The sequence below is a fragment of the Ipomoea triloba genome, chromosome 8, assembly GCF_003576645.1.
Source record: "Ipomoea triloba cultivar NCNSP0323 chromosome 8, ASM357664v1".
NCBI classification, from domain to species: Eukaryota; Viridiplantae; Streptophyta; class Magnoliopsida; order Solanales; family Convolvulaceae; genus Ipomoea; species Ipomoea triloba.
The window spans coordinates 8,198,481-8,222,534 of NC_044923.1; the positions used below are offsets into that span (position 1 = coordinate 8,198,481).

The 24,054-nt window shown below is 35.2% G+C and overlaps 2 protein-coding genes, 1 long non-coding RNA gene and 1 other non-coding gene across 10 annotated transcripts in view; 2 read left to right on the plus strand and 2 right to left on the minus strand.

The window, feature by feature from the left end:
- Window positions 1-191: 191 nt before the first annotated feature.
- On the minus strand, window positions 192-263 carry TRNAK-UUU. The gene has a single exon. It is a non-coding gene; the product is annotated as a tRNA-Lys (tRNA).
- Window positions 264-3,036: 2,773 nt separating this feature from the next.
- LOC116027882 lies at window positions 3,037-5,134 on the plus strand. The gene is made up of 2 exons (XR_004100016.1): window positions 3,037-3,117; window positions 4,386-5,134. It is a non-coding gene; the product is annotated as an uncharacterized LOC116027882 (long non-coding RNA).
- A 7,946-nt stretch (window positions 5,135-13,080) lies between these two features.
- Window positions 13,081-21,534, plus strand: LOC116027412 (E4 SUMO-protein ligase PIAL2-like). Of its 7 annotated transcripts, none has more exons than XM_031269023.1 (17): window positions 13,081-13,419; window positions 13,973-14,045; window positions 14,580-14,645; window positions 15,693-15,758; window positions 15,875-15,957; window positions 16,235-16,286; window positions 16,409-16,483; window positions 17,308-17,375; window positions 17,491-17,539; window positions 17,652-17,736; window positions 17,828-17,929; window positions 18,628-18,679; window positions 18,887-18,938; window positions 19,199-19,315; window positions 19,390-20,151; window positions 20,491-21,231; window positions 21,331-21,534. In XM_031269023.1, exons 1-16 carry the CDS (start codon window positions 13,223-13,225, stop codon window positions 21,208-21,210), a joined length of 2,619 nt encoding a protein of 872 aa, XP_031124883.1. In that variant the 5' UTR covers window positions 13,081-13,222; the 3' UTR covers window positions 21,211-21,231; window positions 21,331-21,534. The 7 variants fall into 7 exon arrangements, 6 of the variants coding, with proteins under 6 accessions (XP_031124883.1, XP_031124882.1, XP_031124885.1 ...); XR_004099971.1 differs by having other exon boundaries at window positions 13,082-13,419; window positions 20,491-21,308; window positions 21,408-21,505; XM_031269022.1 differs by having other exon boundaries at window positions 13,082-13,419; window positions 20,491-21,534.
- Window positions 21,535-22,896: 1,362 nt separating this feature from the next.
- The window catches only part of LOC116028036 (probable WRKY transcription factor 43), a 4,213-nt gene continuing 3,055 nt past the window's right edge, over window positions 22,897-24,054 (minus strand). Inside the window, exon 2 of the mRNA XM_031269831.1 lies at window positions 22,897-23,375. Within this exon, the coding sequence (XP_031125691.1) occupies window positions 23,198-23,375 (178 nt within the window). The 3' untranslated portion in view covers window positions 22,897-23,197. The remainder of the gene's footprint in view (window positions 23,376-24,054) is intronic.

The following is a 24,054-nucleotide window of genomic DNA, read 5'->3' on the forward strand; positions in this document are numbered from 1 at the left end:
AGTATTGCTGCTCATTATGTTTCCAAGAGGATGTGTCTCCAAATGTTGGAGCTGTCAGACTTAGATTAGTTATTCTAATTTGTTAGCCTTCATACTGTTTTTTGCCTTCATTAATTATGCAAATAGGGCAGATATGTGATGTTCAGCGGTCTTAAGTGTTGCTTGGCCGCAATGGCGAAAGCTTTAAAAACCGCCGTCTGTGGGGATCGAACCCACGACCACGTGGTTAAAAGCCACGCGCTCTACCACTGAGCTAAGACGGCAACTATTTATTATATTTTTAATATTAATTTATATTAGAAAACTTGTAATTACACTTAAGCCCCGAATTCCCAAAAAATTGATGGTTGGGATAAAAATTTTAAAATCATAAATAGAGATGTAAGGTATCAATCCCCGTACCTCTTTCATGTTAAGCGAACGCTCTACCATATAAGTTATAACCCCATTTGGTTATTAGTTATAAATTTCCTTATATCAAAGAAATGAAAGCAGAAGTCTTATTCATTGGTTCATGAAATGTAAAGAAGTTGGGAATGGTGATTCCTGCATAACTACCAACCCAAAAGATGATGATGATTAGTTGGTATATGAAAGTTAGGTCATAGCTGTTGTATGGAAATATATTGAATCGTGTATCATCTGTGATCATCTAGTGGGGTTGAGTTTCACCTTTGTGTGACCTCATAGACGTAGGAGAAATTCTCTTAACTGCGTAAACATATTCTGGTTCATTTATCTTTTCATGCACTATTTTAATTATCTATTTTGTTTCTAATACAAAATTAAATACAAATAATTAATTTAATTAAAAATCAAGTAGAAACCAGATAATAATTCACCTGCAATCAAGACTTACAAATTAACAGAGTCTTACATTGTATAACAAAGTATTATTATTATTATTATTATTATTAGACTTACATTGTAATAGAGTCAGTAGTGCTAAAAAAAAGACTTTATACTACTTTTTTTTTTTTTTTTGAAAATAAAGAAGCTAATTCATTAATTATATGCTGAAACGTTTACAATAAAGATCGATGGAATGGTCAAACATTCCTTACAGTCAGACATAGAAACAATTTCCCTAGCATAGAAAACTTGATTCGCAGACTGTTTTACAAATTTGAAGCTGAATTCTTTGAACGAACTTAAAGCTTCTTTAATGATTTGGTCAAACGTACCCAAGACTGACACTAGTTGAATAGTCTTGCACACCACCTAAGTATCTATTTCCATTCTTCTATCCATTTACAATATCTCCATCGTCATTCTTCTATCCATTGACAATATCTCCATTGGGCTGAACTACATATCATAGTTCATAGGAGTCTCTTTCTCATTGTCATGTTTGATATCCAGGATGAGATTCACGTACGCTATGACTAGTTTTATCGTTTCACGCATTATGAAAAAAGAACTCGCCAAGTAAACGAGAGGAAGAAACTCGTCAAAACAACAAGAGGAAAAACACAAAAACTGCAAACAAAATTAAACCAATAAAACAAAGCAAAGGGAAAAACAGTGCGAAAATAAGAGAGTAACGACCGGTAGCGGTGGAGATGGAGGAGAAAACAATGAATGCAAAAAAGACAACGAAGATGGACGCTGCCTGAGGTGGAGATAACAGCAGGGGAAGACGATTGGACGCTGCCTCCGATCCGCTTACTTCACGGAGGCGGCGGCCGTGAAGAAAACAAAAAAGGAGAGAACTTCACTAGGGTTTGCTATGAGGAGGCGGCGACTTTATACTACTTTTTTCCTTTCAATTCTCGTGTATAACAAACAATGGAATTGAAATTCATAGTAATTTTGTTCCTGCAAACCAAATACGAAGTTTAAATTCCACTTTATTCTCGTATTATTTTTTTCACATGGAATTAAAATTTCTTTCTCTCCTAATTCTCTTTCTCTTTCTCTAACCAAACACTCCGTTAGGAAAAATATGAATTGAATCATGGTGAGAGTTATTCAATAGCTAAATTAAAATAAAATAAAGACTTCTAATATTTGAATTTCTAAATGTGAGAAATTGGTATATAATGTAACATCGGCACAATATTGTCCTCTAAGAGTGTGTTTGGTAGCCTGGAAAATGATTTTCGAAAATCATTTTCTAAACTTCCGGTGTTTGGCAATGTCTGAAAAATGCGATGAACGGAAATTATTTTCCCTTGACCAAAGAAAATCAACTAGTTTTTTTCGAAAAATGACTTTTCGAATTTTTTTTTCGGAATGGTCAAAATGGTCATCTCTCCCGTTCCAACAGACTGGTTTTTGTCGGAAACCAGAGCAGTTTTGCTTTGGTTTCCGCCGGAGCCAGTCTTTTTTTTTTCTTTCTTTTATAATAAATAGTATTATATTATATATTTTATATTTTAAATAAAATCTAAAAACATAATAAGTTCCAATCAAAGTTATATCCTTGATTTATGTACCTCTTTTTATATGCTAATAAAGGTATACATTTTACTTTAAATGTTGTACACTTCAGTGTTATTAGATAAAATTGTCCACTATATTATTGTTAGACGAAACTAACATTTACACCGTTATAACACCGTTACTGTTTAACTCTAATATTGATGACTCAATCATTATTACCATACACTTATATCTACCATATCTTCTTTCTATTCTTTAATTATCATTTTATTAAAATCATTATATAATTAATTTAATGATATGTTATATTTTAATTACATTTTTATGAATGGTAAATCATATATGTGTATGTATAAAATACATATATTATTTGTGTATATATATAATCTGAATTATAATTTAATTATTTGTATTTATCAATGTTTTAATATTGGACATGAATTTTCGGGCATCACGCGTACACAATACTAGTAATAAAAATATATAATTATATAATTACACTCATTTTTCAAAAAATGAACCAAGCACACACAAAAACGCAGCCAAACACAAAAAATAAAACTATTTTTTAAAAATGGCTCATTTTCTAAAAAACATTTTTCATAAATCATTTTCCTACCTCGACGCAACCTAAAACTTTTAATTCCAATAGCATCCTTTTTGCGCGATACTGAGCTATCTCAATGGCCTCTCCCACCCTTGCTGGGATGCTCAAGATTAATGCATTATGAGGTTCGCTTCTGCTTGAGGTCCCACATTTGCTTATCAATCTCTACTCGTTTATGTGTTCTGATTCTTTGTGCGCAAGAATTGTTTCACTAATTGCACTTAGCCTGGTTGAAATGTGTGCACAAAAACTGTTTGATTAATTGCTTCAACGAATATGAGTTTTTCTTTGATTTTTGGGTACGTAGTCTTTTACCTTTCTTTTCGTGCCCTCATAATTCACCAAGATATATTAATGGCTAAACAGTTTGGCCGTAGTTGTTGCTCCAAGGTTGCATTTTTTTTTTTATAGAACCCATTCCGTTCTCTTTCCTGATTGCATCATTTTATCTTGTTTAGGGACATCAATGGGTGATGGTGGGATTTAAATTTTCTTGTTTAGGGACATCACTGCTTAATGTTTTTTCTTTGTTCTTGCCAGTTATGAGGAATGACTCTTTTTTGTTTTTCATCTGGTAATGGTATAAAAGAAACTTGCTATACTTTGAAGAAATTTGAACACCTGTGGTTAAAGAAGATAGTATGTATAGCCTAGTGAGTCTTTGGATTCTTGAAAATAAATTTGCCATTTCTAAATACTAACAACTTACATTTAAACATTAAAATATGGACATGCATTACAATAGATATCATTAAAAGGGTTGCTATTTCTTTATTTATTTAAATCAAACATCAAATACATTAGTTGCTTGTTGATTTTGTTCACCTCAAATTTTCTCTGCAGGATGTTGGTAGCCTGCATGGTAAGTATGTTTCAAAGACTTGGCCACTCTTTCATGTCCATCACCAAACTAGAAATTGCATTGGGTATTATTGACTCATTGATTGGTGTTGAAAACAATATTGAAGAGATTGAATCTAAACTCCATTCTTGTACTATCCTCCATATTGCTAAATGCTTTCATGCCCTTCTTATATGGAAAGGCTCCGAGTATTTATGTCTGCACTAAACTTCTAAAACTTTATGCCTGCTTGGGTGATGTTTCTTTTTCTCGCAGTAGTTTTGAGCATATAAAGAAGAAAAATACCTATACTTGGAACTCAATGATATCAGCTTATATTCATAATGGCAGATTCCATGAATCTCTTAACTGTGTATATGAAATGTTGTCATCGCCAGATGTTCGACCTGACTTTTATACCTTTCCTCCTATTTTGAAAGCTTGCCATAATATACTCGATGGAGTAAGGATTCATTGCTGGGTTTCAAAACTAGGTCTGGAATGGGATGTATTTGTAGCTAGTACTAATGAAATATATCTTTTTGCTGGCAGTTGGTCCCAGAATTGAATTTGCTTATTTCCTGGTATAGCCAAGCAACTTAGAATTGAACTTGACCCATTCATTAGTAGCAGAATCTGTTATAAATTATGGCTACTCAGCAAAAAGGAGAAGATGATCAACAATCAATACATGTAGAGATGCAAGGGACAGGCTCATCTAATGGTAGCTGGGTGGGAAGGATCCAAGAACAGTATAGCAAGATCAAAGAGAATGCAGAAACTTACCCTTATGTGTGGGGTTCGTATATTGTTGTGTACGGGGGATTTGGCCTCTGGTTTGCCTACAGATGGAGAAAACTCCGCAAAACTGAAGATAGAGTCGGAGTTCTTCAAGAGCAGCTCCGCAAGCTCGTTGACTCTCAAGAGCCTGGAAGCTCATCTGGTGCTGCCACTAGCAGATCACGGCCACCACATGATAAACCCACTGCTTAGATGGTTTATCAGTTTCTATACCCTTTCAAATTGCATTATTTTTCTGTCTTTCCCTGACTTTTTTCTGAAGTAGATCTCCACATTGAAAGTAGAATCACAACTTAATCTTGAAAATGTCAGGTCAGCTGTTAAGCTGCATTTCTTGCATGTTTTGTAAGCCTAATGTCACAGCACATAAACAGAGTTGGCAGAAGGAAGCTTGAATGTCCTTCTGTTGTAGGTTTCTTATTCCTTGTATTGTATTTAAACTGCATTATACTTGCAACCTCTTTAAAGAAATGCACTATCTTTTTTTTTGGTGATTTGCACATGAATTGTTTTCTTTCTTATATTCTTTTTTTTTTTTTTGGGTTTTTCCCAAGGTGTCCCTCCAGCCGACAGCTAGAAGACTAATTTCCCGTTCCAACGATAAGCACACTAAGTGGTAGGGGACTGGCCAAATGGTTCTTTCTTATATTCTATTTCATAATTCGCAGTCTCTACAGTGCTTGCTTCTTCAATTTGTTTTGCAACATGCACAAGCAACTCACCCGTCTTCTTCAATCTTGTAGTTTAATGTTTGTTGGAAAAATTAATGACATTTAAAGTGGTCGTTTTGAGGCATAATTTTGAGTGGATTAAAGTGTAATTAATTATATATATATATATATATATATATATATATATATATAATATGACATACACCCACACACATGCATTAATTTTTTTTTATAGGTCACCGCCTAGGCGCTAGGTGCTAGTCTACTGCCCGACTAGCTCCTAGCGACTTTAAAAAGCAACAATTTAGTCCCCTGACTATCGATTTTTTAACGGATTTGGTCTTTCCGGCCAAATCACCGGCCAAATGTCGCCGAAAAAAATATACTTTTTTAAATTATTTATTCATTCATGGGGCAAAATGGTCATTTTACGTTTGAAATTGAAATTGTTCTCTTACTCCCCGGCCAAATCACCTGGGTCAACGACGATAAGCTTGTCTAGGGTTGGAGTTATTAGTGTAAAATGACCATTAAGCTTGTCTAGGGTTGGAGTTATAAGTGAAATTGCTCTCCTACTCCCCGGCTGGAAAAAATATAAACCTTTTCTATTTTTCTGTTGGAGTTATCAGTGTGCAGCGACGAACTCCTTGTCGCCGTTGTAGAAGCGGCGGTTATCGACGTCATGGTTGTTAACGGTGGTGGCAAACGAAGTAAGCTACTATTTTTTTCAAATAAAATTAATCACTTGCAGTTAGGTGAAGATGAGTTCAAGAATGTCAAAATAAACTTCATGTTGGGTTGGTTTTAGTTGATTGTGTGCAAAATGAATTTATCTTGTTTTTCTTTTTCCGCTCGTCGCTGCAAGAAAGGAGAACAAGAACGAATAAGCTAGGAAGGGAGGAGAACAAAAGAGAGCTTGAAATGACCCATTTACCCCTATGAATAAATAATTTAAAAAGATTTATGCTTTTCCGGCGACATCTGGCCGGTGATTTGGCCGGAAAGACCAAATCCGTTAAAAAATTGATAGTCAGGGGACTAAATTGTTACTTTTTAAAGTCGCATACTCAAATTAATAGGACCTCAATAGTCACAGGAACAAAAGTGTAATTAACTATATATATATATATATATATATATATATATATATATATATATATATATATAGATTTACATTCCTGTAAAAACATGCCTTAAAATACAAACTTGTGGACATATCTAGAGCATTCATTTTTGTATCAACGGTTATGATTTGTTAATATTCTTTGGATTTTTTCTTTTTTTTTTTTTATTTGTGGCGTGTGTTTATGTTTTTACCGTTTTTATTTGGGTTGGGGGCAATTGGGGCTTTTAATTTTATTTTCTCTCTCTACTTAGTTCACTCGCCGTCCTCTCCCATCACACAACACGTCCCTTTGTTCCTCTTCAATCGCAGAAGCTTTTGGTTCGTTGTTTCCACTCCCTTTCCACGGAGATGGTACTCGTTGGGCAACATTGCCAAGGCAAATAGCAAGGACCACCGGGTACAGTTGTCGGTCAAAGTATGTCTTCCCCCTTTTGGCCGGGTACAGTTGTCGGTCAAAGTATGTCTTCCCCCTTTTGGTCGATCTAGTGTTGTTCTTGGTGTCGTTAGTTTTTTTTTTTTTTCGTGGGTGGGTGATTTCCATCAATTTGTTGGGTTCTTGGTTGGGTATGTTAATCGGCGGGGGCGGGGTTGCCGAATTTGCCACGATTTTGGGGTTTTTTTGGTAGATTAGGGTTTTAGTCTTTAGGTTTCTGGTCTGTTGTTTTGTTTTTTTTCAGTTGTTTTTTTTTTGCTGCTCCAGTTAGGGATTGTTCTCCAATTGGTTAGTGCATTTTGATGGATTGTTAGCCTTGCACTTGATTTTGTACATTCTATAATATTTGTTGGTGTTTCATGTGAATAAGAGATGAACTGGTGATATTTGTGGGGTGTTTCATGTGAATAAGAGATGAACTGGTGATATTTGTGGTTTCTCGTTTTCTTTATAACATCTGGTTTTTGCATTTGATTGATTGTTTGCTTGCATTTGATTTTGTAAATTTGGTTTTTTTTGTTGCTTAGTGTGCTGTTGAAGGTGTACTCGTTGAATGGTGTTCCGATTTGTCTATGAATTTTCTTACATGTAAACACTGGTGTACGTTTATAATGAAACTGAAAATATTTAAATTATTTAAGTTTAGAGAGACAAACTGAACAAATGTTTTTTAAAATAATAGACATTTTGGCTGTGTTACTGGCGTGTGTTTTGCAGGTGTGTGCACTCGTATGCACACTCAATGCCATATAGGGATCTTCAGCTCATGCATTACAATTTATTTTAATTCGTAATGTCTGTGCGCATTATTCTGTGCGGCTGTGTGCAACCCTGATTCCTTTTTTGTGTCTGTTGTTTTCTTTTGTTATTTTGGTTTAGTTGTTGATTATTCCTGTGACCTTGTTGTTTTCCCTGGTCCTGTAGTGTAGTGAGTTTTGTGCATTTGTTGATGTGAATGTGTGCTATTTACTAATCTTTGTGTTTTTTGTGTATTTAAATGTGTGGGTGGTTGTTCTTCTTTTGCATGTTGGCGGGTTGCTGTAGGTAAGAAAATCAAAGTATCACATTCAGAAGCTGATGGCTATGGGGGTTTTAATGTGTGACGATGATTTTGTGGCGCCACCTTTGGCGTTCCTTGCAAGGCTACAACAAGACTTTGTGTTGAATGCCCAAGATTATGAACTCACTGCGGAGGTGGCGGCTAGGTTTCATTCTACTCCGCTGGCTGATATTTAGTGTTGCATTCCAGATTATGACTTCTTTATGATTAATTATTTTTGGGAGAACTGTACTGATTTTGGGTTATGCTTTTTGCTGGCGTTTACTTTTTGACAGTTACATTAGCTTTCTACCTAGTGTATCTCATTTGGTGACCTATGTCATGGGCGTTTATCATGTATCATAAATTACTACTATAATAACTTTGCTTCCGCCCTGTGTTCACTAATGTCCAAAACAGTGTGCGGTGGGTACATGGCCACATGGGGATTCTACGCGACATGCACATAGGTTAATTTATCTTTGCAAATGTGTGCGTTCATGTGTTAGCTAATGTGCACTCTGACACTCAAATTACCCCTAACAGTTTTGCCATAATTGAATTAGCCTTCCAAAACTAAGGCATGCACCCACTTAAACCCATGCATGCTCAAACCTATTTTCCCATGACCACTGTGTGCACACGAACTGCTATCTTTGTGCACAGGACAATATTAATTTAATTCATGTGTATTTTTCATTCCAATATGTATACGTTTTTATACATGTCTACACTCCATTAATTACCATTACTACTATCCATCAGGGGAACCTATTTCTTTTTTTTTTTTTAATTACTAAATGCTCACATTTCACCTAACCTTAATGTAATTAATTTTCAAACATCTCATCTAGGGTCAGTGTAAATAGTTTTGAACTCAATCAATGAAAAAAAAAACAAAAAACAAAAACATGTCTTCCAGAAAATGATAAAAAAAGAAATATACTAAACGAATACTAATTTGTCCGGACAATTGCCGCTATCATGGTGGCCGACGTCGTCGCATGTATGGCACTCCCTCCCCCCTGTTTTCTTCTTCTCGGTTGATTTTTATTGGTTGCTTTTAAATCTCTTCCCACTACGCTGAGTGCACTTGAGACTACGTGCGTGTGCAATTTGCCGGATAACACCGTACCCATTTCTAACAATTATTCTACCATTCTATAACCATGTGTGTTACGCAAGGTGCACACATGTGTATGTGCGTCTGCACATGGCCGGATATTTATGCACACAAGGCAGGCCGTGTGCACATATTCACGAAGGTGGAAGCATTCATTTGTTGTTTTTGCAATTCTCGACCAAACGCACTACGTTGTGTGCACTCGAGACTATATTATTTTACTTATTTTTAAAAGTTCAAGTGTTACATTTTGATGGTCATAACATATTGTACTACTTTAATGATTTTTTTTTTAAATATAATCTAATTTGCTAAAATTTAGTTCATGTTATCAAAAACCTTTGCCTAATTATATTGTTTCTCATGGGCTGATTGTGTGCACTATTTAATGGCTCTGTGTGCACACAATACTATATCGCGGTGTTCCGTGCTTGCATGCTACAGCCAAAGCCACGTAATGTATCCTTCAATTTAATCACATCTAATTAAGTCATTAGTAAATTAAATAATCAATTTGCAGTATATTAAGTGCGCACTCTAAGTATCTAAAAATAAACATATTCGTATTAAAAACGGTATATAAATTTATTCTTCGCTGTTATTTTGAGTGTCATGTTTTTTTTCTTTTGCCTCAATATTTACACTGCCTTCCTCCTTTCTTGCTCTTTTCTATTGCTTTTTGCTTGGCGCTTTTGAACCGTTTGCCACTCTCTTTGTTTTTGGCTATGGTAGGAGGCTTTACGTACACTTTTCCCGCTACACTTTTACCAACTACTAATTCGAGGATAGCTTGTTTGCTGTTTGATTCCCATTATGACAGTGCGTAGGCATAGATTATTGGGATCGCACTGTGTGCATACCAGCACTTAGGCGTGTGCATAGTAGGACCCCCAGTATATTGGGACATCCTTTCTCATATGTATATTCTATTTCCTAACCATGATCACACCATTTTCTAATTATTCCCTTTTCTTCATGTATATATAAATTATCGCTTTGACAACCCTGTGTTGTTCTCCCATTCACAGTTCAAGCATGCACATGGTTTGTGTAGTGTGTGCATCCAGTCATATGTGATTCTCTGTGTGCATTACATTGTGTAATTGTATGCACGCTTGAGCCCATAACTATGGATTTATTTTCTCCTGTTCGTTTATTCATCTTGTAGTCCGTAATCACACTGAATTAATGCCTATTTTTATTCGTCGTGTGCACACGCATTGGTTTTTTTTTTTTTTTTTTTTTTTGCTAACAAGTTCATCACTTCCTCAACATTCCATCCTGTATTTGTTTTGGCGTTTCGTAATCCCTTGCTTGGATTGCTTTGGAATAAATAGAATTATGTCCTTTTTATACCACATATTCCTTCGCTCCTAGTTGTTGCTATGTATGTTGACGCTGGGTGGAGGGGTTTTCCGATGTTGAAGGAGCAATTATTATGCAAGGTCGCATCTGGGGAAGGGAATTACCAAATCACAATGGAGTCCTTCCTTAATTGGAACACTAATATTGTTGCGTGAGATTGTATTCTTATATTTATCCATATTTAATGTTTGCATGATTTACCCTTTCTACCCCTTTTTCAAAAATCAAATCCTAATTACTGCATGATTGTTGGATTAATCTGTGCCACACGTAACACTTAATCTTATGGTCTTAATTTATCCACAAGTTTGTATTTTAAGGGTGTTTGCATGTGAATGCAACCCTATATATATATATATATATATATATATATATATATTATGACATACACCCACACACATGCACTAATTTTTTTTATAGGTCACCGCCTAGGCACTAGGCGCTAGTCTACTGCCGACTAGCTCCTAGTGCCTTCTGCATTCATGTCCTAAACGTTTCTAATTTTCCTTACTAAGCAATAAGGGTAATCAAACCATAACTTTTGAGATACAAGAAGATGCCAAATTTCTCAGGTTGCTTTTATGATAAATTCACCAAGGAAGTAACTTGAGATTTTTAATTAATATGTAAAAATTCTTTCGTAAGCGTTGCAATAGCTTAGTCAAGAATCATATATCTTGACAACATATGAAAATTCTATTATATATATATCTATCATCAGACATCCCCTCATATATTCTCTTAAAAATAAGAGTAATTTGTTCTTCCTTCAGTTCTTTAGTTTTTATGACAACAATGAGAAAATGTCTGATGATGGATATGTGTGTGTGTGTGTGTGGATCAAATAAAAAAGCTTCTACAGGTAAAAAAAATGCGCACAATTGCTAACCGTAGATGCAATCCAAATGAACAGTCCAGATTGAATATTAATTAAAAAAAATGCGCGGTGGCATATTTGTAATTTTGAGTAAGTCATATTGTCTTTTGTATGCACATTTTTCTTCTTCGAGTGCATATTTTTCCTTCTTCAAGTGCATATTTCTCTAATTTGAGTGCATCTATTTTGTTTCAGTACTTAATTAGTTTCTCATTTGAGTGCAAAACTTTGACCTTCAACTGCACGTTTTGTAGCCTTCAAATGCATGTTTTCCTTTCTAAGAGTCCACAAATAATTTTCTTTGAATTTTCCCTTTTAGAGTCTTTTTTTTTTTTTTTTTGGTCGTCCTTGCCTTCTAGTGATCCTCTTTATACTTTCAAGTGCTCAATTTATTGCCTACAAGTGTATGTGTGTCTTAATATTGTGTAAAAAAAAAAAATACTTAGCATTCAAGTGAACCATTTTTTTTCTTTAGTGCAGATTTTTTTTTTTTTTTTACTTTTAAGTGTACATTTTTATGCCTTCAAGTGCATGTTTCTTTGCCTTCAAATGCACATTTCTGGGCAGTATCTTGTGCATTCTTTTCAATAACATATAACTAAATTTCAATTAAAATTTGTGAGATTTAGAAACGATTTGTATGGGTAATTGATTTAATAACACTTACGTTGAATAAACTCATTTTTTTGGAATAGATAACCTCCCTTTTTGGTACCAAAATTGCATTAATTGCACATTTATTTGCCTTGAGTGCAAATTTTTGCCTTCAAATGTACATTTTTGTACATTCAAGTGTATGATTTTGAGCTTTCAAGTGCACATTTCATATAGAATTTATTTTAAGAGAGTCATTTATCATGGTTCATCGCATTTTCACACCGAAAATAACTTGCATACCTGATACTAAATAAATATACATATAGGAATGTGCGCTAATTTATATAGAAATACACGGAATACAAAGTTGTATTCACTAAGGCCTTCCCCAATAGTGATATTGGGGAGGGTTTTGAAACAGTAAAATCTTGAGAGTAAATTTTTTAACAAATGTGAGAATGGTGTTTTGATGGTATTTTTCTCCTGCAAGACACCAAATTTTGTCAGCCCAGTGGGACCCACTGGATAGCAGAGCAGAATGTGAGGCGCAGATTCACTGCGTACTTGCTTAAATAGTTTTTTATTACTTCTTTTTCTGTTTTTTAATTTTGATTTACTTTTTACTTTTCTTTTCTTTTTTCACCCCTATTTTCTCTTTCCTAATCACACTTACAAAAACTCCTCAAAAGCCACACCAAAATACCAACTATTGTGGAAGGCCTAAGAGCAACTACATCAGTGTATAATAAGTGGATATTAGTACAATTGCTGCTGACTTGGAGGAGTGAGAAGTTGGAGGAGTGAGAAGTAATGTGAGATTAAAAAAAGTCTCCCTGCAATGAAGGTTCATGGAACAGTGAAAAGCAATTAACAAACGGGAAGGGGAAGCGCATGAGTCACGCGTCAGGCGCGCCATGTGCGCCCAACGGGCGCATGCAGGCGCGTTTGTCGCGCTTGACACGCGACTGAAATCTTCATTTTTATTATTTTTTCTTTTCAAATATGATTTATATTTTTTTTTCCTCTCATCTCATTTTCTCTTTCTTAATCACACTTACCAAAACTCCTTAAAAACCGCTAAAAAATTCCATTGATAAGGATGCTCTAACACCTCACGCCTATTCCAAGGGTACGGCAAGCTCACATTGAATTTTATATTTTGGTAAATATTCTATATATTAGCGACTAGTGACCTTATTATAAATGATCCATTTTAGGCAAAAGATGTCCTTTCACCCACCTCATTTCTGTGTTAAGACAGCTCCTTTACCTGCTTTTTTGTGGCTTCCGAAATAAACAGTAAAGTAAAAACTCTCCAGTGTCTCCACAACAAACTCCAAACACTGTTGCTCGGAAAATGGCCGGAACGGCGGTAAATCATCCGCCAGTGACGCCAGGAGCCTACGCGGGCGGCGGAGGCAATGCTGCAAAGCCGCCGTCTGTGAACTCGTGCAGCAGCATATCAGCCATCGCTGATCGGCTAGCTAGACACGCATGCAACCAGCCGCTAAACGACGTCGTAGAGTTCTGCAAGCTCTGCATATCTCTCTCCAAGTATCCACTTTTGTCTAATTTTCTGTACAAGACCACGCTTCTTCTGTTTCTAATACTCGATTGGAATCTTCGTTACTTTGATGTTAACTGTGTACCACGGATTTTGATTTTTTTTTTTTAATTTTTTAATTTTTTTTTCCCTCTTTGTCACTTCTGAGTTCTGTAAATACATATTTAATTATATAAAATTTTTGAAAGAGAATTTTCAAACCTGCTAAAAATTTAATTTGTTCATGTGAAGCACATATCTATACATGAACAAGACGTGGGTACTGGGCAGTTTAATGAGTGTTTTGATGAATATGAGGTTTATATGAGCTTGTATGTAAAAGACATTATGCTGATTAGGTCCTTCACACCTTCTGAAGTGAAGAACATGAGGCTTAATTCTTGAGCAGACTTTGTAATATATACTATGATATGATAGTGAATTCTTAAATAAGATAGAGGATCACACCTACTATGCAATTCCCAGAAGCAAGAAACGGTCATTCTGCCCAATTTTTAATTCACTCCCATTTGGTGTTACTGACTGGACATTTGATAATTACAGGGGTATCAATGATGCTATTGCAAGCCATGAGGTTCCAACTAAAGCTCCAGATTTGCCTGTACTTTTGAAACAGGTACCTTTGAATGGAAGTTAAAGTTGTGGTCTTTATCTTACTTTATGGAATTGTCTTGCAAGGACTTGTTATTTTCTGATTTTGGAGTTTCCCATTTAAACTCGTCAAGTTGAAAATGGAAGAAAAATATAAATGAGAAAGGACTCATAAATTCTATCTATAATACCTTGAAAATAAAACTCTATGGAAATCCTTTCTTCTCAATTCTCATAAATGCTCCTTTTGATTCTCAAAATTCTATAAAAATTTGATGAATACATAATGCCTCTGCCTTCCAATTGAAAACTTCACTGCACCCGTTGGCTGAACCTGTTATTTCTCACATCATCACAGTAGATGGAGGCTGTGCACTTCTGTAGTAGAAGCCTAATACTTATATCCATGTACATTATTTCTCTTAAATTTTTGTCTATGAGGAACTTTATTTTAATCGTAATGTTTCATTTTTTATATTGTCATGTTTGCACAAAATTGAACCCATTATGAACTGTAATATTTTATTTTATTTTATCTCCAAATGACCTATGATTACAGGTGTGTTGTCACAGAAATGAGCCATATGCGCTAGCAGCTGTCATGGTTCTAATGGTTTCTGCTAAAGTAATTCCTAAATACCAGTTAAATCTTACTGCCAGATGACAAGATTCAGTAATCAATGCTCTTTTCATTTTTTGTCTGCCATGACCTGTACGTGCAAGATATGGCCTGTCTTTTGTACTTCATTTTATCAACTTTACAGACTGGCTTATCCTTTGACTCTTATCACATTAGTAAATAAAAATAGCTTTGGCTGCCTGTTCTATTGATTGAAGTTCTACCCAAGTGGAGGTCTTCCAGGTTTTTACCTAACTATATGGTATTCATGAGGTTGTCTTCTCCAGGATATGAAAGGTTGTAGAACAGGGACTACATGGAGACAAGAAAAATAGGATATTTGTAGATATGACATGCACAAGATAATTTTGATCTAGCTGCTAGCATTGCGTTGAGTGACTTTGTCATGCTGAATGTTTTTGTCTTCATAAACTAGCAATAGAAAGCTAGTTACCAATACCGATGGCTTCAAAGGTGAAATTTTTGGGTAAAGTGCTAATATCTAAAAAATAAGGTTTCATGTTATTTGCTTGCTACTATTATTAGAGCAACTGAACAGTGATCCAGCCTTGATACAAAAATGCCTGGCTCAGATGCCTATGCTGGCTAAAGTCTCTGCTGGATAATGGATGACATAAATGAATTCTTAATGGAAAAGCGAGACTCTTCTTGCACTGACCAGAAATAACATTCCCACTTGATAAAATGACCAGTACTGTCTGGGATCTTGAAAGTAAACAACATCCTATTTATATGTTAAATAAAGTATTTTGTTTATCTAATTGATGATAATTTCATGTTTGGACTGGTTATTAAGTACTGAAAAATTGGAGAATATGTAAACAAAGCTAGCTAGGAAAGTTGAAAACTTTATCCATGTGCATTCAGATCTTCATAACTTTTGGTATCTTAAATGTCACTTGGGATGTTCATTATCAATTGCACTCTTGGTTTGAAATCCTGCTAATGTTATCTGACTTTGAGATGTTGATTCTTAATTGTAACATTAGCCAACTATCTCATCAACTCCTTTTATCTGGTTACTATTTGTAGAATGCTTGCAGTAGTGGGTGGTTCTTGGACAGAGATTCCAAAGAGCTTCACTGTCTTGCAAATGAGGTTAATTTAGTTTTTTTTTTTTTTTTTACTAATTTGTCTAATTCCTATGTTTCTCTAACTCATATTATAAAGTGTTCCCCTTTTGTTTTATTTTTTCTTTTTATTTACATCTGCAGATATCTAGCAACTTCTGCAGCACAACAGATTTCGAAAGTGCATGTACTGGTTCTTCATCCATGATCTCAACAATCATGTCAAGGCAGGAATTTTGCCACTTATTTCTTGTGTTATAGCTTGAATGTGTTACATTGTTTCTAAATATTTGAATTTCAATAATTTTTGATAACTCATTGAGCTTATGGCTAAATTTTGTAATTGCTACTGAATTCTGATAGTTAGATTAACAGGATTTGCTTGAGCAAAGAATGTTGTCTTTTTCCTTTTCTTCTGATGCTATTCTAAAAATGTGTTTATCTATGATGATTTATGGGTGGTTTTTACTGTACAATGTTACTGAAGAAATTTTGTACGGACAGATTCTTGCCACAAATGAGGATGGGTCACATACTTGCCTTTCTGGAAATGAAGGTATTTATATTTTATGTGTCTTTCATGTGTTTCTTTCTTCGCTTTGTTTAATCCAACCCCACCCCATGGTGTTGGTTCAATCAGTTTGAACTAATGCAATTTTTTACTTTTCCAAATTGTAGCCTGGATATGGTACATTGGTGTATGACTTTCACATATCGGAAAACACAAAATCTTCTTCTCCAGAAGCTGAAATAGTATGCACCTCCTCCATAGATTTGAAATCATGCTTAAATTTGTAATATCTCAAATGAGTTTGTGAAATAATTCTTGATTTAGTCTAGGTGCTTTCCCTTATATGATTAGCCAATTAATTCCTTTTTAGATAATACTTTCTGCTATCTGGAAGGAGAATTCTTGACTTCTCTCCTCTGCTCCATTTTCCTTTTACCATTGTATCTTAAGATTCTGCTCTGTTATAATGTTAATCCTGAAATTTGAGAAATCAAACCTGTCTAATATCATCTATGTTTTTGTTCCTTTATTAACATTCTGTGTTAACATATTAGTCTTGTGATGCACCAGTTATAAAGGGTGATAATATGGCAGTAAATAGAGACAGCACAGAAAGAGATGGACTGAAACATTACTTGGAAAGTTCTGACAAAAGATTGGACAGCTCAAGGGTTAACTTGATAGTGTTTATTAGGCTATAATGTAGACATACAATCTATATAGAAGAACCCAACTATATTAGGAGTATGGCTTTGTTGAATTGAGTGTTAAACCATTCTTCCATTAAGCATTCAGTTAGTCTCATTGTTCAGTGATATGGATTCATCTGTTATCTTACTTGTGTTGGCTAGTCTCTCTTCACCATTTATGCTTGCTATTAATAAGTATCCATGTTCCCTGGGAGGAGAGGTATAGCTAATTATATCATTTCAGTAGTTGCATTTATTTAGATATCATATGAGTTTCTTTTCTCCACTTGTCATTATTTGTTTGAAAAAGTGATTAAATGTGAAACATGTTGACATTTGGGTCGCAGCTCATATTTTTATTTCGTTTTTGCTTGCAGAGATTACTTGTTGCTCATTTAGATAATATAGAGACATCATCATGTCTCATAACACCCCCTAATGTGAAGTATGAAAACCTTCTCCATATTTTTCTGACTAATTGCATGCTCTGTTAGTGATTCTCTTATAGAATATCGTATTTTGTGACTGCTCTGACAGTCTTTCTTGTTTCGTTTTTGCAGCTTTCTCCTCAATGGGAAAGGAGTTCAAAACCGAAACAATCTGTCAATGGTATGTTGCATTGACCACGAAGCATTGTTATAAGCATATAAGTAATCTCTATTGGCAGTGCAATTTCTGAAAAGTTGTATTTCCTTTTTTATTTATTGTTTGTCTTTTCTAGGATACTGGACCTCAAATTCCAACAGCTTTGTCAAGTATGCTTAACAACGGAGTAAATATACTTCAAGTTGTGGGCCAGTTTAATGGTAGGCTCAGAAAACTTTCCTGCAATATCTGACATTGTTGTTTATGTTGTTGAATTGTTAAAAGGCTTACTATTTACTAATTATTGTGAAGGAAGTTACATTGTTGTCATTGCCTCTATGAGTATGACGTCAACCCCAGATTCTGCTGCACTTCCAGATTATGTGCAACCCGAATCTGCTTCAGTTGATCCGGGTATGAATAAAATATTTTTTTATGGTTATCTATACTTGGATATCCATGTCTGCTACACCCAATTTTCTGTATGTTTTCTTGGTGTTTTGGAAGTTGTGTGAAGTGCATAACTACAACTCATGGCCAAGGGGTGATGGGTACACGAGTGTTGTTTTTATTCAAACTAGTAATTGGTCCTTGCTTTATGGAAAAAAAAATTCTACTCTAGACTCTGAAATCCTTCTGTGAAATAGTGCCAGGGGGAGTAGTCCTAAAATTCTAGTAGCTAGGGACGAAGACCCTACTAATACTGTTTATTTTCTGTGTTATTTATTTAATGCATTTGATATTTGAGTTAAAAATGCTCTGCACAAATATGTTTGCAATTGGAGTTTCTACATATTTTAAAGAAGGATTTAAAGGTTATGTTTATTTGAAAGAAGAGCAATAGCACATAACATATGCTGCCAAATTCATATATTTTGATTGATAGACACCTATGATGCACCGAAGCTTTTAGCTATGAGCATTTCTATGTATCTATGATCCATTATACTAGTTGGAAATGCGTGTGTTTCATCGGTCCTATGCAACACACACACACAGGCACACACATATCTATGATCTGTTAGTGCACTTCACTAACTATACAGCTTATTATGCTCAACATAGAATTGAAAAAGTAGTACTAATGATTTTGGTTATTTCCACTAATGTAGACTATGAGATAATAGAAGGGCCATCAAGAATATCCTTGAATTGCCCCATAAGGTTTGCTATTCTCCTCCGTTGCTTCTTCACGCTCTTACATAGCACCAACGATTAAACAGCTTATCATTGTTGTTATGTGTATATTTTTGTAACAATTAACTGAAGTTTTGGGTATTTTCAGTATATATCTTCACTTTCTACTGTAAAGAAAAGAGTCTCTTAGTTTTGAACAATATATAAACATTCTGCTGATAATGTTAAAAACAGCTTCAAGCGCATTAAGACTCCTGCTAAAGGCGTTTCATGCAAACATCTCCAGGTAATTGCTGTAAAATGTGTATTAATGTTAAAATAAACCAGAAACATATCATGTATACGATGCTTATATTTTATCATGTTGGGTTGGAAAATGCTTATTTTTGCAGTCCGCCTTTAGGTGTCTTTCATTTCTTTGCATTTATTTTGGCTATTTTGTTGTTTTCATTTTTTTTATATTTTATTTATGACAAAGGAATTAGTTTTATCAGGCAAGAAAACATTATGAGCTAACCCATCATTCTTTGCTTATTTCACCAACAGTGTTTTGATTATGAGAATTATCTCGACATTAATTCAAGAAGACCATCATGGCGTTGTCCTCATTGTAATCAACATGTCTGCTTCCCTGAAATCCGCATTGATCAAGATATGGCCAAGGCAAGTAAAATTTATATCCATGTTTTTGCTTGGCGCGTTTTCTTTTCTTTGCGGTAACAATTTTTCTCTCAAAGGTTTTGCAAGAAGTTGGGGAGAACATCAATGATGTGATCATCTCTTCAGATGGTTCATGGAAGGCAATCATCGAAGGTGATGATGACAATCAGAGGCCACCAGATAAACCCACCGATTTTTCAAAGGATAAAACTTTGCAGCCGGATCTTACAGATATAGATGATGCAATGACTGGAGATCATATAGCTTCTTCCTCAGCCAAGTGCCAAAATCAACTGCTTGATACTAATAATCCAAGTGAGGCTAATCACACTCCTAATATGGAGAATTTCTGGTCAAGAGTTCTTCGCTCCACGTATGGATCAGGGACATCTAGCTCTATGTTAAATTTACATATCGGTGGTGCTTCTGAGCCCACTCCAACAAGTTTGATGCCACCGCCAATTTTAATTGATGATCATATTCCAGCGTGTGTCATGGGGCAGGGTAGAGTTTCTTCTCCCAATACTATGCAGGCACAACAGTACCAATTCGCTAATTCGGCTGCCAACCAAGAACATGTGATGTCATCATCAGCAGTTAGGCATGCAGTATGTAGAACACCAGTTGCAGTTCAGGCCCTTCCTGCCCAGATGCCCTATTCCGTGCCTCAACAGAGACCAGTAAATACTATGAGCCGTCTTAGTAGTCCCACGACAGCTTCTCAGCATTCTCCTGTCTCATCAATGATGAATATTGACACAGTCCAACAGTACTTGAGATCTAATTCAAATATGCACCAGGCATCACAAATACCGTCATCAACATCAACAAGCATGCCAGTAAGTTTCTCAGTTACTAGTTCTATTCAGTTTTTTTGGGTGACGAGGGAAACCCACAGCCACTACCTGAGGGTGTGCCCTGAGTAAACCCCACCTTGTGATCTTAGTCAGCAAAGGATCACAAGGAGGTAAATCAACCTAGGTTTCCCATAGCTGACCGGCTCAAACCAAGAGGGTTGGGATTTGAACTCATAAATTTGTGGTTACAAGTTTGTATCCTTAGCCATCTTGACAAAGGAGGAGGGTGTTTGGGCTTGCGTTCCTTTTCATTGCATGATAATATTACATTATAGTATGGTTATGGCTCTTTCTCATTTGATTTGTATGTTGGAATGCTAGCAGCCGGGGTATTCTTCTGGTTCTGTTGGTCCAGCTCAACAGTTCGTCAACCTCCAATGTCCAAGTCAAGTACCTCTTCCTCCTTTCAGAGCACCCTCGGGATTTACAACTGAACCATCAAACACTAATCAGCATCAAACACTGAACCGGCAGACACTTCATGCCATGAGTCAACCCCAAGGTATTGCTCAACCATCTCCCGCTAGTTTCACTCGAAGTCCTTTCCAAGCCGGTGGTACACACAGTAGTGTGGGTGGTGGTCAGGCAAGAGGCGTCGTTAACAGCCAACATAATAATAAGTCGAGGGAAGCTGCCCTGCGCACTGCCCAAGTGGCAAAGCCTGTTCAACTGTCTCCAACTCTACCTCCTCTTTCCATGAACCCTAATGCCTCCCGGGAATCATTGGCAAATGACCAAATGGGGGTTGGAAATATAGGAGACCATGCACCACCGGATTTACTGTCGGGGGATCAAAACTGGCGCCCAACAGGGCGCATGCGTGGAAGCCTATCGGGACAAGCCTATTCTGATGCTCTGAACCAATACATAATCCGGCCAACGCAGCAAGCTCAAGCTGCAAGATCACCCACCGCAATCTCGCCACAACTACAAACCATTATAGCCAAGAGAGCCACTCCCACGCCTCCTGTAACAAATCAGCCATCTACTACACCTGATGTCTCAGCTGTTTTGCCAGAGTGTTCTTCAGCAATGCAGTAGACCATATACAGGTTGGCTAATCTAGCAATGTATCTAGCTAGTGTCACAATGTCACTACTGTGTGAAAGTCCCAAATTACCCTAGGAGGGAGGGGTTAGGTATGAAGTTGTAGTTCACAATCTAGCCATGTATCTAGCTAGTGTCACAATGTCACTACTGTGTGAAAGTCCCAAATTACCCTAGGAGGGAGGGGTTAGGTATGAAGTTGTAGTGTATAAAAATGTATGGTTTATTTCTAGTGTGGTTAGTAATCGTTTTGTTCATAAATTATGCAATCCCTCCCAAGTGATCAATATGAATGGAAGCAGGTAAGAGAAATGGCAATTCTGGTAGTTTGGTTTATAAATCAATCCAACACAATAATGAACGTGAAATTAAAAGAATAAGCTAAGGGTTGAAAAGTGTGATTTGGTGCATTCAATGGGAATTGTGTAGGATAGCTTCTTAGTTTAAACCAACTATCAACCAAATGCTTTAATGGTTGTCCAAAAATTTAATTGTTACGTATTCAAGTAATGCCAAACATGTTTAAATTTTCTTGATTTCTTCTTCTTCTTTTTTGTTGTTGTCGTCCAAAAATTTAATTGTTATGTTTTCAAGTAATTCCAAACATGTTTAAATTTTTGAACTAAATTATTCCTGACAAAAATAACATTCCCTAAAATTACTTGCTTTGAAATTTAATTCATGAAAAAACACCAAACAACTGCAAATTATACCATAGATCATTAATAAATATTCATTTTTTAATATATTAAAGGTTTAGTTTTAATTTACTATAAGTTCATTTTTAGTATGTATACTTGAAATGAACATACACTACACTAAAAATGAACTTAAAAAAAAAAGAGTGATCTATATTGTAATATTGAGTCATTGACTATGGTTCACCATATAATGATTGCCAAATGACCTTTTAAGAGTTTTTTTTTTTTTTTAATTCTTATTTAAAAGTTTATAATTATAATTTAAAATAAGTTATAATTTGAAAAAAAAAACAACAGAAAATTGTACTTTTCATCCCTAAGTTATAAAATAATTATAGAATTCGTCACTAATTGTTGATTTTGCTCACTTTTCGTCCCTAAGCTATTATTGACATTGCACTTTTCGTCTATTTACTAACAAAACATTAGGGACGAAAAGTGAGCACGAGAAGTTAATAAAAGGACATAAAATGCGAAACCAATGATAGTTTAAGAGTGAAAACTTAAAAGTGAGCAAGACCAACAATTAGATATGAATTCTACAATTATACTATAACTTAGGGATGAAAAGTAGTGCAATTTTCCAAAAAAAAAATCTTCCCAAACAAAGCATTATTGGGATTCCAACCCTATGAATATGCTATTACCTTTTTATTACTTCTAGTTGGGGTTTAAGCTAGGATGTGCATGAACACACCAAGCTAAGGGCCATCTTTAAAAATCAATAAATTAAAAGTAACATTTTTTTAATCAAGAAGATGGCGATGAGGCTATATATGATGAATACCAACCGCGACACGCATAGGCAGCTCAGTTGGTCACATGGGTGAAGTTTGAGAACAATGACTTGAAATTGAGTTTCACCAGTTACGTTCGTGGGGGCCTTGGAATTGGGACTCGCGATAATCTTTTTTAAGTGTTGTATATACAAACAATGTGTAATATATTACACAACATTATATTATACAAATTTATAAACACAACACAACACACACAATACAACAGTGAAGAAAGCAGATGCGTGCACATGTCTACTCGATTATATATCAAAGTCAACAAATGTTTAATTTGCATTTGCATGCAATGCATGCTGGTATCGTCATCTTTAGATGGATCAGACTTTAAATATATAAGGGTAAACATGTGTCAACATCTAATACTTCACTTTAACTGACAATATAATTTGTGTTACACAATCAGAGCATATAAGCATCATCCATAGAGGATTCTAATTTGTACATTTAATTTAAGCAGTATGTAGTATGCTGGGATGGATGGGATTAGAATCTGGAGAGAAACTGAAGTTGTTTGAGGAGAGGAGTTAAGGTCTCCATGAGTTTCTCACAAGGATGGTTGTGGATGCCTTCGTAGGTTGTCACCACAATGCTTTTGTCCTTTGATAGTCGCTGTATCTGTTTCTTCACATTGCACGTATGGTGCGTGCAACGATAGTAGCTCCTGCATGCATGCATATATGCCATTAACACACATAACATTATATTTCTCTTCATAATAATAATTGTTGGGCTGATCCGAGGCCGGTGAAGGGTCAAGTCTAACAGCACCAAGTGACTAGAGAATTGTTGGGTGGAGACTTGAAAGATCAAGTCCAACATCTTGCCTCTCGAAAATGTCGTAGTGGATATAAGGAAATTAAATAAAGTTGTGCATTCATTACTGGCTATAGCTTTTGGCATAGTAATAAATGCCTGATCTAACAAGTGGCATAAGAGTCAAGTCACCGTGTAAAAGTTGTGCATTTTAGGCTGGCAGGTGCTAGGAGACCTACCTTCACTTTATCACCCTGCCTCTTAAAAATATGGCATGTAATAATAAATACTAACAACAACAACAACAACAACAACAACAACAATATATAATAATAATAATAATTCAAGTATGTAATTATACGTAATTAATAATAAATTTAAGTATGTACATATTAGCATATAGTGTTTTTCACCTCGATATGATCATTAAAATATGTCATGCATTATATTGCCTTAGAGTTTAATTTAAAATGGTTTTTTTTTTATCAAAATTGTTAAACACACACACAAAATATATATATATATATATATATATATATATATATATATATATATATATATATATATATATATATATATATATATAT